Genomic DNA, 12,868 nt, shown 5'->3' with positions numbered 1-12,868 from the left:
GCTCTGGTATGAAAGCGGGGCTCCTATTGTGACGGGGGTCTCTGATATGAAAGGGGTGGTTCTGGTGTCCAGGGCGCTCCTGACCTGCAGGTAGAGGATCTCTGATATGAAAGAGGGGCATCTGATGTTAAAGGGGCTTCTGATTTGAAGGGGGGACTTGGATGTGAAAAGGGAGTCCCTATTTCTTTGTGATTTTGTATGTGGTCCCCTTTTACTTTAAATCCTTACCAGTCCCTTATCTGGATAATGGTCTGGTATGGATTTTGGAGGGACCGCATGTCATTTATTACATTTTAGACTGGGGGGTCTCAACATTTTGCATACTTTGAAAGGGTGCTGATCTAGACCATATCATCATGTATTAAGTGTTCCCCTGTACTCATGAGTACGTGTTTTTAAGAGATATGTAGAACTCGGGTACCCAGTCTCTAACAGAGGGAGGCATATATGAGACCCATCCTGTGCACTACAAACAGGGACCTAGTATAACCCCAAGAGCGATATGAGTATCTAAATCAGACGTGTCAAAGTACCCCGCCATCCTATTTATACTCCTTTCGATCCCTCAATCTCGGGTACTGGATATAAAAGCCTGCAAATCCCTGGTGCTCGTGCAGATTGCCTTTAAGTTGTAGTTTTTCTTTATAGCCTAGAATTCCGCTTTAATCCTCTATATTAATGTTCTCGAGTCCTTATACTCACAAACCTCCCCCTCATCAGCTTGGAGAAGGTCCCAAGCATGCACCTTTCCTGCCGCAAGCACCGAGATATCATTGAAAAAGTCACATTGATATCTCAGCAGATGAACGGCGCGGGATGCAAGATATAAATCAGTGTTTGCATGGCGTGGTTGAGCTCCAGCTATTGCTATTGAACAGTTTCCTGCCCTTGAGCTCAGCCTGCTCTGCCAATCTTTTAAGTTTGTCTCCCTCAACACCGACTTGAATCACTACAGAACAATACAGATCCAATTATGATCTCTTTAATAAACCGGATTATTCGTACTTTTTCTGCATTTTAAATGCAATTGTTCAATAATTGAGGAACAGATAAGCGGAAAGAACATTTATAGATAGACAAATATGATTGTAGCAGGAAAGTCAGGTGACTTATGATGAAGCTGGACAGTTTTAAACCTTGTACAGACTACAATCCCATCATGCCTTGGCCTCTGTCATGCCTGTGGCTGCTAGACCCTTGCAATGCCTTATGGGCCTTGTAGTTTCACAACAGCTGGAGGACCATAGTTTGGGTGCCCCTGTTCTGTCGAAATGGCCAACTCGTTGAGATCTCCAACTTGTAATGTAGTAGGAAACCAGCTGAACTCCTTACCGGAATAATAATAAACCTGCAGAAGCAGGTGGGTGCTTGTAGCGACCACGGACGGCACCATGAACAATCCAGCAGTAGCAAAAATTGTCACCAGCACACCGAGGAGAAATTCAGCAAAAAGAACTTTAGTGACAAATTGCCATTCAATTACAAGCGCTTTCGGGGTCTCGAAAGTACCCCTTCATCAGGCTCAGAATGACGGAGAATGATGAAGGGGCACTTTCGAGAACAATACAGATCCAATTATGATCTCTGTGTGACAATTTTTGCTACTGCTGCAACTCGTAATGTCACATCCGTTCGACAAGATGGCGCTAGTGCGCGTGCGCTAGCCTTGGCATTTTTCCAAGCCTCGTCGACTTGCCCAATTGCCCTATCTGCGCCTGTGCGGCCTCGCAATCCTCATCGAGTTCTCCAACTGGCATCACTGCTTGTGCCATCGGATGCCCGCGCCGGCGCACTAACACAAATCAGAGAATGTGATACTGCTCTTAGGTGGCCAAGCAGGCGCACTGACGGGAGTTGGAGAGCTCGACAAGTTGGGCATCTTGATAGAACAGCCCCTGTTGTAGAAGCTTTTGTTCAGCCCTGGAGCTCTCCATGGTGCTGATGGGCAGAGGGCAGCTATGCTTGAAGCAAGGTAGACACTATTTTCATGTATCTGTACATGGCTGGGGTTCCTTTATTGGAGCCCGTAGAGGCATAATCATTGACAATATCCCTCCAACGAGATCATCCCTTTAAAGCCCAAACATCACCGCATAGCACAATCATTAAAGCTTAATTGAACTCAGTTTAATTCGGGCAGCGTAGTGGTTAGCGCTTCTGTTTTGCACTGAATGTCCCCGGTTCAAATCCTGACCAGGTCACAATCTGAATTGAGTTTGCATGTTCTCCTTGTGCTTGTGTGGGTTTCCTCCAGGTACACCGGTTTCCTCCCATACTCCAAAGACATGCTGGAATGTTAATTGGCTCCCGTCTAAATCGGCCCTCGTATGCATGCATGTGAGATAGGGACTTTAGATTGTAAGCTCCTCTGGGGCAGGGACTGATGTGAATGTGCAGTATGCAAAGCGCTGTGTAAGTTGTTGGCACTATATACAGGTGAAACTCGAATAATTAGAATATCGTGCAAAGTTCATTTATTTCACAAATGTAACTTAAAAGGTGAAACTAATATATGAGATAGACTCATTACATGCAAAGCAAGATAATTCAAGCCGTGATTTGTCATAATTGTGATGATTATGGCTTACAGCTCATGAAAACCCCAAGAACCCCAAATCCACAACCTCAAAAAAGTAGATTATTACATCCAATCAATAAAACAAGGATTGTACATAGAACAATATCGGACCTCTGAAAAGTACAAGCATGCATATGTACTCAGTACTTGGTTTGGGCCCCTTTTGCAGCACTTACTGCAATTACTTTTGCACGATATTCTAATTATTCGAGTTTCACCTGTAAATACCTGTAATAAATAAATATGTTAAGTACATTCCAGGTGCATCAAAACTAAAAGTATACAAAGTACATTTTCTTTAGAAAGCTTCTACAACCTGAGCAAAACAAAAGCCTATTCCCTGCCAGCATGCTTCAAAGAAGGACTGTCGCTCTGTGTGGCAACAGCGGCCTCTCTGCATAGGTCCAACATGTCTGTGGTAGACCTATAGCTCTACAATCAGCAGGCAGCGTGAACTTTGCTGAATAAAGGTTACATGGCATCTGATTGATGGATTAATCCCGGTGCGGATCCCCTGACGTTCCCCTTTGATCTCTGCACACCTGCAGACAGATTGCTTCACAAGGATTGTTGTTTGCTCTGGGCAGTGAGGAGTGTTCATCCTCCAGACACTTCAATGCACGATTCCCTGTATACTCTCAGGTTGGATTTGTCACCTCTAGTAGAAGAGATCATCTGATTCACTAAGAGAATGATATGTAGGATTGTTCGCAAAACAGAAATAGCAGTTGCCATGTGTTTGTACAAAATGCCAAGCGGGCTGACTCACTCAGTCTGTTCAGATTTACTCAGTGTTACCACTTTTATATTATGTCATGCTGCCCTGGCTTCATGATATTACACAGTGCTAGGATATACCACAGCTATATGTGTATATATATATATATATATTAGGGCTGTGGAAATTAAAGATTAATTTCTCGATTATTATATACAAAAAATAAAAAAGGTTTGAGCTGGACATGCATTTTAAGCCGGCAGAAGAGTGTTTGTATGAATATATACACTTATATCCATATACACGCCTGACGTGATCAGAAATCAGCCGTATTTTTCTGCAGTGAAGTTCTACAATGTATGTCCCCGTGATCCATATATTGCATGGGAAGACACCATTCTCTTTATGGAAACTGTACACGGATCTAGTTACTGTACTCCAGCCATTCATCATCTGCCACAGATAACATTTGGAAACAGGGAAGGCAAAGTGTGTCATAAATTATGTGTTTATCTGGCCCCGACACACTAATATACACTCTGCTGGAATCCTGCCATGGTCCGTGAGCTGGAAAAGTCAGATACATATAAAGTATATATAAACCTGACAACAAAAATGTCATATATTGAATGTTACCGGTCCTTAGATATGGTGGATGCATTTGTTTTCTTTTTTTCAGGCTTTTTCCTTTTATTTTCCCCATATGATCCTGCCACTTAGGGTGACATGGCGGACTGACTTGGGAATGTGGCTCATTCGGTCATTGTACATGGAAAGAATATTTTTCTTTAACTGTTTTGCTGCTAACAGATCCCTGTGTAAAGCTGAGGGCTAGTTCACACCAGCTCCAGTGCGTTCCGGCCCAAATGGTGCCGGAAAGCACTTGATCGTATTTCAGCCGGCTCACCTTGTTTTGGGGTGGGACTGGGCGTGGCGGTGCAATGAAATCAATGGCATGTTTACTGGCCCCTAGAAGTGATCTGTCAGGGCTAGTCCACACCAGCTCCAGTGCGTTCCGGCCGCAATGCGATCGCCCGCACCCGAACGTGTGGCACATCAATGCCTGCATTCCGGTCCGGTGCAGTCATAAAAAATGCTGCATGCGCTATTTTTTCTGACTGCACTGGAACGGAATGCAGGCACTGATGTGGCACGTGTTTGGGTGTGGGCCGGAACGCACTGGGGCTAGTGTCAACTAGCCCTGACAGATCACTTCTAGGGGCCAGTAAACAGAGTCACCATAACCCCATACAACATCCCCCCACCTTTCTTCCCGGGCTCTGCTGACCCTCCTGCGGGCCTGGGATTAGCATCGCGGGTGTTGCCGAGTAGCAGGGAGAGAGACCAGTGAATGCTCCCCTATCACTGATCTCCTCCTCGCTGAATACAACTGGAAGCAATGCTGATTGCATCACTTCTGGTTTGTCAGCTGTCATTCCCCGGCTATAGAAGCTGGAATGTCCCCGGTTGACCAGGTCACTATCTGTCCCCGGTTGACCAGGTCACTATATAGTAGCTGACCGAGCATGACCTGTGTTTGATCAACTTCTTTAAATATTCTTGAGGGCTGGTGCAGTTGCACACCGCAGTTGCCGCGCGGCCTAAATCAATGGGGTTACATCCGCCCGGTAATCTAAAAAAAGGGTACGTATACCTTTTTTTGCAACGTATGACGTGCAGCTGTTTTAGCCGCGATTGTGTTCGATTGCACAGGTGGAATCGCGGGAGGGAAAACGTTAGAAAAAAATTGCACCATCAGCGCGATTGGCGATGGTGGCCAAACAAGCAAAACAAACGACAAACGCACTCAACAATTTGTTACCAGTTGTACAGTAAGGTGCACACGAAATGGGCTTTGAACTTTGGCGATGGTGGCCGACGCCGTGACTGCACGGCAATCTGCGTAGTATCATTAGACCCCTAATGTCACCTTCAAGAGAACCTGTCACCTCCAATGTGCTGTCACACAGGCTCCCCTATGTGATAACAATGCATTTAATCAAAAAAATAAAGTTACATTTTAAGCCACAGTTTTAAGCTTTGCATGTTGGGAATCTATTTACTCGGCACAACCTCATCTTTTATATTTTACAAAACAATGTGGTATTATCTGGTGCTTTTGTGCACTAAAATTAAGTTAAGTGTATTTTTACTGAAATTTGGGGTTTGATTGAGTTGCACTAATATCATATATAATTCAGGGTTGGGGGGGGGGAAGTATTTTTCAGGCCTAAAATGTGGATTAGAACATGTTTATGGCCTGATTTCAACTTTCAGTCATTATAAAGGCATAAAAGAATGAATGATGTTTGAAGCAATGTAACATGAAACTAAAGGGGGTTCATATACTTGCCTCTTATTGGTAGCCTCTAAAGGGAATTACTTTTCTTCTTCCCAGCACTACCTCCATTTTGTCCCGAGCCGCCCTGGCCCGTCTCCACTCTGTCGGCTTCCCTGAAATTTTGGACTGCAATAATGAAGTGGCGGAAGTGGACGATCCGTCGAGTCCGGTGAACTTCAACCCTCAGAGAGAAGAAGCTGATTATCTGCAGTGCAATGAAATAGTCCTGCAGTTCCTGGCCTTCAGCAGGTGAGAATGGACTTTATTCTGGGTATCTGTCTGTGTGTCTGAGCTGAGGTTCGGCTTTATCATTATATTCCGGGGATAATGTGTATAGACAGTGTAACCATACAGGTAATGGCGAGAAGGGACTCAAGGAATCCAAAAAACATCCAACCAAATCAGTGCGTAGCACAATAAAACCTTCTTAATATACTCTCATGTCTCAATCCATCACCTATCCCAAAATAAGAGGATCATTCCTCATTTCAGGGCAGTGGGCAGAGCCATGCAAATTTTTTCTTAGCCCCATCAGCCAGACGCACATCTAGAACTTCTGATGTATAGTCAAATATTACCTAATGCTATAGAGCTATTTATTCAAAATAGTATACAGCTGTTTCAAGTTTTTTGAGCATCATCAGTGCAGTGTATGGAAACCATGGCTTCCATGGAGAAGGGCCCGGGACCCAATAGAGACAATTATTCCAAACTGCATACAACTGTTTTAGACTTTTTGGCAACTATCGGTGCAGTATATGGCAACTATGGCTTCTATGAAGAAGGGCTCGGGACCCAATAGAGCCAATTATTCCAAAACAGCATACAGCTCTTTCAGGCTTTTTGACTATCATCAGTGCAGTGTATGGAAGCCTTGGCTTCTATTGAGTAGGGCTTGGGACCCAATAGAGCCAATTATTCCAAAACTGCATACAGCTTTTCCAGGCTTTTTGACTATCATCAGTGCAGTGTATGGAAGCCATGGATTCCATGGAGTAGGGCTTGGGACCCAACAAGACAGTATCAGGTTATGGTGAGAAGGAACTAAAGGAATTTAAAAAGTCCTCCAACCCAATCAGTGCAAAGCAATATAAATCCTTCTTAGAGCAGACGGAGGGGAATTCATCAAATCTGGAGCAGAAGAATCTGGAGTAGTTGCCTATGGCAACCAATCTGCTTCTCTCTTCAGTCTGTTAAGTTAAAATTTGAAAATGAAAGAGAGAAGCTGATTGGTTGCCATGCACAGCTGCTCCAGGTTCTGTCTGCTCCAGTTTTGATAAATTCCCCTCAATGTATGTACATGTCTCATTGCATCACATATCCCAAACATAGGAGGATGATTAGTCATTTCAGGAAAGTGGGAGGAGTCATGCAAATCATTCCTTTATGCCCCATCAGCCGCTGGTGTATAGTGCAAATATAATCCAACATTATACAGCCATTTATTCCATCCTGAGTTGTTCAACTTGTTTACACAGCTTCTAGATATATTGATAAATGTACTATTAGCACATTAGTACACGGGTTTTTTTGGTAAACATTTATTCCAACCTACAAACTAGATAATATAAATACTGATTTCCTTTTTTTTTTTTTTAGCATACAAGAACGTAACTTGCCAATGAACTGGCCGCAGACCGTTTACTTCACCTTCCAGTTCTACCGATTCCAGCCAGTAACGACTCCTCGCCTACAGCTAGTACAAGTTCACTCTAAAGGGGCATCGCGGACCGAAACCCCAGCCCGGGTGATAGTGTCGGTTAACAAGGACGGCTCGATAAACCAGGGCGAGTGTCTGTTTTCTGGTCTCTTTTCCTTTCCATTGGTGGTTTGGCCTGTAGCAGTCAGTGAGATGCAGTCATGGATTTCTGGAAAGGACATACAAGATTGGAGATTGCAGCTTTTTTCCTTTCCATACATTTTTATTTAATTCACTTACAATGAGCCTTTGAACCTGCAATAATTTGAGTAGTCCAGGACGAGTCAATTCCCTAGCACAGCCCCTCCCGTCTTGCACATCATAGCTCTTTCCTCTTCAGGAGTATCTAATTATTCTCTGTGTTGGCCCAGCTCCTCTGCCCTTTATCCCCCCTCTCTACAAAACCCTTCATGTAGCTTTGGGGAAGGAGTGATGAGGAAAACTATAGAGCAGTGGTAGCCAAACCCCAGCCGTCTAGCTGATGTATCTCCCTCTGGAGGTCATGCCTGTGGCTTTCAGAGTCTTGCAATACCTTATGGGATTTGTGGTTTCACTACAGTTAAAGGGCCAAACTTTGGCTACCCTTGCTATAGAGTGTCAATTGAGTGAAAACCCTGAGCCTGCTTGGGGCTGCTGACGTCACAACCAAGATGGTGGCAACCAGCAGCAGTGTCAGGGCTGTTGGATGTCAGCACAAGGGAGGCTTTTACAGGTGAATAATATACATTTATTACAATATACCTAAAAACTGGGAAGGCCTATTAACATAGCAAATAGGTCTTTCTGTCTATAGTACAAAAAAAGTGAACAAAAAGCAAAATAGCTATTACAAACACCATTTTGCTCATTGTGCCATTTGTCTTTTTATTGCAGGCTGTCCGGGCTATCAGCTGAAGTACATGGTGGATCCTGGATCTCTGAAGCCAGGAGAACAGCGCTGGTTTTTACGTTATCTGGCTCTGCAAACTCTTCAGATTGACGTTTGGGATGGAGACTCCCTGCTGCTCATTGGGTCAGCAGCTGTAGAAATGAAGGTACTGTATGGGTCAATAATATTTTTGTATTTTTTTAATTTGATTTTTGAAAGGTTATAAATAAAAACTGATGTTTACTATAAGTAAATATTTTTCTGTGTAACAAATTAAATTAAAAAATTATTCTTTTTTTATGGCACACAACTACCTCCTTCTGTGCTGTCATCCCTGCATCCCCCACTGCCACCATACCCACCGCTGATTCTTCCTGGTCCCCTGGTGATTCTCTTTGTCCATTGGGTGACCACTGATGATTTACCTCCCCAACTATCACCATATCCGCTGATGATACTTCCTGGTCCCATGGTGATCCTCTTAGGCGAATGAGAAGCAACTGATTATATAACTCTGCATCCCCCACTTCCACCATATCCACCACCGATACTTCCGGGTCCCGTGGTGATCCTTTTTGGCTGTTGGTCGGCCGATGATGATATAACTCTACATCCCCCACTGCCACCATATTCACCGCCAATACTTCCTGGTCCCACGATGATCCTTTTTCGCCATTGGTGATATAACTCTGCACCCCCCACTGCCACAATATCCACTGCCAATACTTTCAGGTCCTGTGGTGATCCTTTTTGGCTGTTGGGCAGCCAATGATGATATAAATCTGCATCCCCCACTGCCACCATATCCACCGCCGATACTACTAGATACTAACATATAAAGCAGTGACATAATCAACGGGCTGTACATAGCCTGGGCATAGAGGAGAACTGTTTGAGGGACCCAGCAGGCCCACCCACTACAGGCTGCCTGCAGAAAACTACAGAGGGGGCAGAGACAAGGCCAGTCACTCTGCACAAGGAGAGAGAGCAGCAGTGACTGGTCTTTATTACAGGAAGCCCCCATGTTTCACACTAGATTACTGCACAGATCTGGAAGAAATACACAAAGCTCACCAAGACTCAAGAAGAATACACATGACTCTTGTATTTAGACAATTTTTGCTTAACCCGGAGTTCAGATTTAATGTTTGCTATTATATCAAGTTCTTTTTCCTTTGGTAGTGGTGGGTGGTCCAGAAAATGGAACTCATGTAGTATGTTGGGGGCATTGTTCTCTGCATCATGGGACCTTAGAGCAGCTTGCTAACATGCCCTCCCCACACACCCAAAGGGTAAGTCCTTGACACCCTTGGCCTACAGAAGGTGGGTTGAACGATGCTGGAGTGACAGCTGGGACTGGAGGAGGACATGTCGAGAGGGTGAGAACAGCTTGGGAACTTTTTTTTATACAGTGGGATGGAGGGATTTAAAAAAAAAAAAGAAAGAAATTTGTGGCGTTTGGCTTTAAGACAACCTAATGTGTTTTTTTTTAAGGTTCACGGCTTGGTTTGTAGGTATTTTAGTGTTGATATTACTTTTTATTTAGTTGCAAGTAGAGAGGATAAGGCAGCTTTATTGTTTCGGAAAATAGCTGCGAGGGTAAACAAGGAACCCTTCTGCTTCTAGGAAATAAACATTTTCATTTTATTTTTATATATATAGTTTTTTGTTCCTCTATATAGTGTGTATTCAGGTGTGTCTCGTGCTAGTTATATACCGGGGATATCCATAGATAACAGAATGATGGACAGGACAATGCATAGTAAGAGAAGGATTTGTTTGGTTGGCATTGATTGGAATGGACTGATCACAGCCACTCACTGGCACTCAAGAATACATAAGTGTTATACAGATTTGATGTGTATTGCTTTATGCGAAGTTTAGTACATTTTGTTTTAAAGTGCAATTGAAGCCAAACCTTTTTTTTTTTTTTTCGTTTTGGATAATGTAAATAGGGAATAGAACACCCTACCCAGTTTTTATTGCTGCCTTTGTCCCCATTATGGAGATTCAACCCCTCTATTTGTCCTGGTGACCATTATCACTGAAAGACAAGTGGCCATAACGCAGTATTTTCATAATATTACATTCAACTTGAAAAGAAAATATAGGAACATTATTGCCTCCATTTGCACAAATTGAACGTTCACAGAGTTTAGCAGGGCAAATGGCTCTGTCACTTGTTTATAACTAGACCTCTATGTCTGATTTTTGCTCAGCAGAGATTTCCAGAATAAAATCTAAACACACATTTCAGGCAGCTATGCAAGTCATTTCAAAGGACAATTAACATGTTTTTCTTTTTATATGTATAATTAAGATGGATGGATAGATAGATAGATAGATAGATAGATAGATAGATAGATAGATAGATAGATCCACCAAATGGCATCACAAGTTGAATCTAAGCCGACATAGGATTGGTCACTGTGGGTTATAGGGTACATGATTTTTCCCGTGCGCTTGTTTGCCATGACATCTACATAAGGCTCCACTATAAATATATTAATGTGATGTTAGCTGGCCCACAACCATATTCATTATCATATTACTGCAATTTAATCTGGATAAAAGGTTAGAACTACAAATGACTTGGTAAGCATTTTAACAAGAGCAATGTAGATTAAAAAAGGAAAACGTTAAACGACTTTAGCATTGATAGGAAAAAAAAGTCTGTGCCGGGTAATTATGCATTTTATGCCTAGATGGCACTGGGAGGTGGCTTGAGGACAAAGTCTTGGACTTCTGCCGTTGTATATGATACATAATGCTTTGACATCTTACACAGAACAGCAGCAATAAAAACTAATAACGTCAACTTGCATTATTGTGACCGTATGTTAGTTTCTGGAATCGGACATCTTCCATTGGATGTTTGGATGCAGCACTTCTGGGGTCAAAAACAAATAACAATTGCCTCCTAAACACCCTTGTCCCACCTGTCTACCATTATCATCAAGGTCAAAATCTCCTAACCTTAACACTTAATTTGCCATATGAAATACCTCTTGCCAGTTAACCTACCCCTCTAATTCCTAAATAAATCCCTGAAAATGAACCCTTAGCCTAAGCCTAGCATCACTAGCCTAACTCTGAAATGAAATCCTCCATGGTTATTCGTTATCCTAACACATATTCCTCCCCTAACGTGAAGTTTAATCAACTTATATTTTGCCTTCCCTGGTTAATCCCGCCTCTCAATGCACCCCAGTCTAAAGTGTAAAGAAAATGTTTGTACAAACTGTTTAGTGGTAATGGCAACATCAGCAATAAACATTTTACAGTGAACTCCATAACAAAGACTAGAAACCACCAGCTAAAACTGGTGGAGAAAAGATTTAACCACAAGGGGCGTAGGGGCTTCTTTTCAGTCAGAGCGGTTACTTTCTGGAACTCTCTACCACAAGCAGTGGTATCAGCAGAGAGTATTGAATCATTCAAAAGGCATTTAGATACATTCCTCAGAGACCATAACATACAGGGGTACAGGTACTCTTAAAAACTAGATCACACAGGGACTTGTGTACACACACACACATGCACAAACACACACACACACACAAAGGTTGAACTTAATGGACTTGTGTCTTTATTTAACCTCAAATACTATGTAAAAAAAGAAATATGAAAAATTAAGTTTGGTTCCCCCTTATCTTTACCAGACCCTATGCTAGACAGATGGATATTAACCCCTTCGTGACGGGAGACATACACTGTACGTCCCGCCACAAAGGGACCAAATGACTCGTCACGTACACTGTACGTGACGAGTTATTTGCTGCATTAGAGGGCTGGTAACCGCTGAGAATCAGCGCTTACCATTCATTAATGGATGCCTCAGTATAGAGGCATTCATTAATGAAAGGGTTAACCTTTTTCGGACACCTGATACCTTAATATCGGGTGTCTGAGAGTCAAAGCAGAGCGGGCACACATGCCGGCAAAAGCTGGCATTCTGACAGCTCGTATAGATCTAGAGATATCTCTCTCTGATCGTATACTGGCTTTTTTTTTTCTTTCACTTTCAGGAATAGATACACAATGTATCTATTCCTGAAAGAAGAATGTTTTAGTTTTCTGATTGTTGTTGGAACGTTCAAGAAAACCTTTAGTGACAGCTGAATCCTGAACTGCTGCAGGATCAGTGTCATTAACTTATTATTGGCTGTTCTGAAGTTTGAAACAGCCTAATAATAACCAAAAATGTATTAATTTATCAAGCAGTAATAGTGAGATTCATTCACAATGACTGCTTGATATCATTAAATAAATAAAATAACATTTTTTAAAGTTTTTAAAAAATAGTGAAAAGTGTAAAAAAAAAAAATAGTGAAAAGTGTAAAGAAAAAAAAAGTGTAAAAAAATAAAATAAAGGACAAATAAATGAATGTATTTATTGCATTTTTGTTTTAGCTGTGCTGGTTTTGTAAAAAATACTACAAATCAAAACTGGGAAAAAAGTGGGGTTTTTTTAAGTTTTTTCCTCTTTTTTTTATATTTTATTTGTCCTAAGTGAGGCAGACACACATATGTGATATAAATATGTAGCCCTATCTGTCCTCTAAAAAACAATATATAATATGTGTGGGTGCACTTTGTAAGAAAGTATATTACTGACGTAGAAGAATCACACAGCATAAATGTCAAAAGTGTGTCAGTCATTT

General features: G+C 42.2%; 1 protein-coding gene across 1 annotated transcript in view; it reads left to right on the top strand.

The window, feature by feature from the left end:
• The window catches only part of NPHP4 (nephrocystin 4), a 203,176-nt gene that overhangs the window by 122,433 nt on the left and 67,875 nt on the right, over positions 1–12,868 (top strand). The window contains exons 15-17 of the mRNA XM_018576510.1: positions 5,695–5,886; positions 7,237–7,424; positions 8,210–8,370. Coding sequence (XP_018432012.1) covers positions 5,695–5,886; positions 7,237–7,424; positions 8,210–8,370 — 541 coding nt within the window. The remainder of the gene's footprint in view (positions 1–5,694; positions 5,887–7,236; positions 7,425–8,209; positions 8,371–12,868) is intronic.

This window comes from Nanorana parkeri, unplaced genomic scaffold (assembly GCF_000935625.1).
Source record: "Nanorana parkeri isolate BGI_ZX_2015 unplaced genomic scaffold, ASM93562v1 scaffold5, whole genome shotgun sequence".
Classification (NCBI taxonomy): domain Eukaryota; kingdom Metazoa; phylum Chordata; class Amphibia; order Anura; family Dicroglossidae; genus Nanorana; species Nanorana parkeri.
Note: the sequence above shows the minus strand (reverse complement) of the source record. Positions and strands in the feature narration are given on the sequence as shown.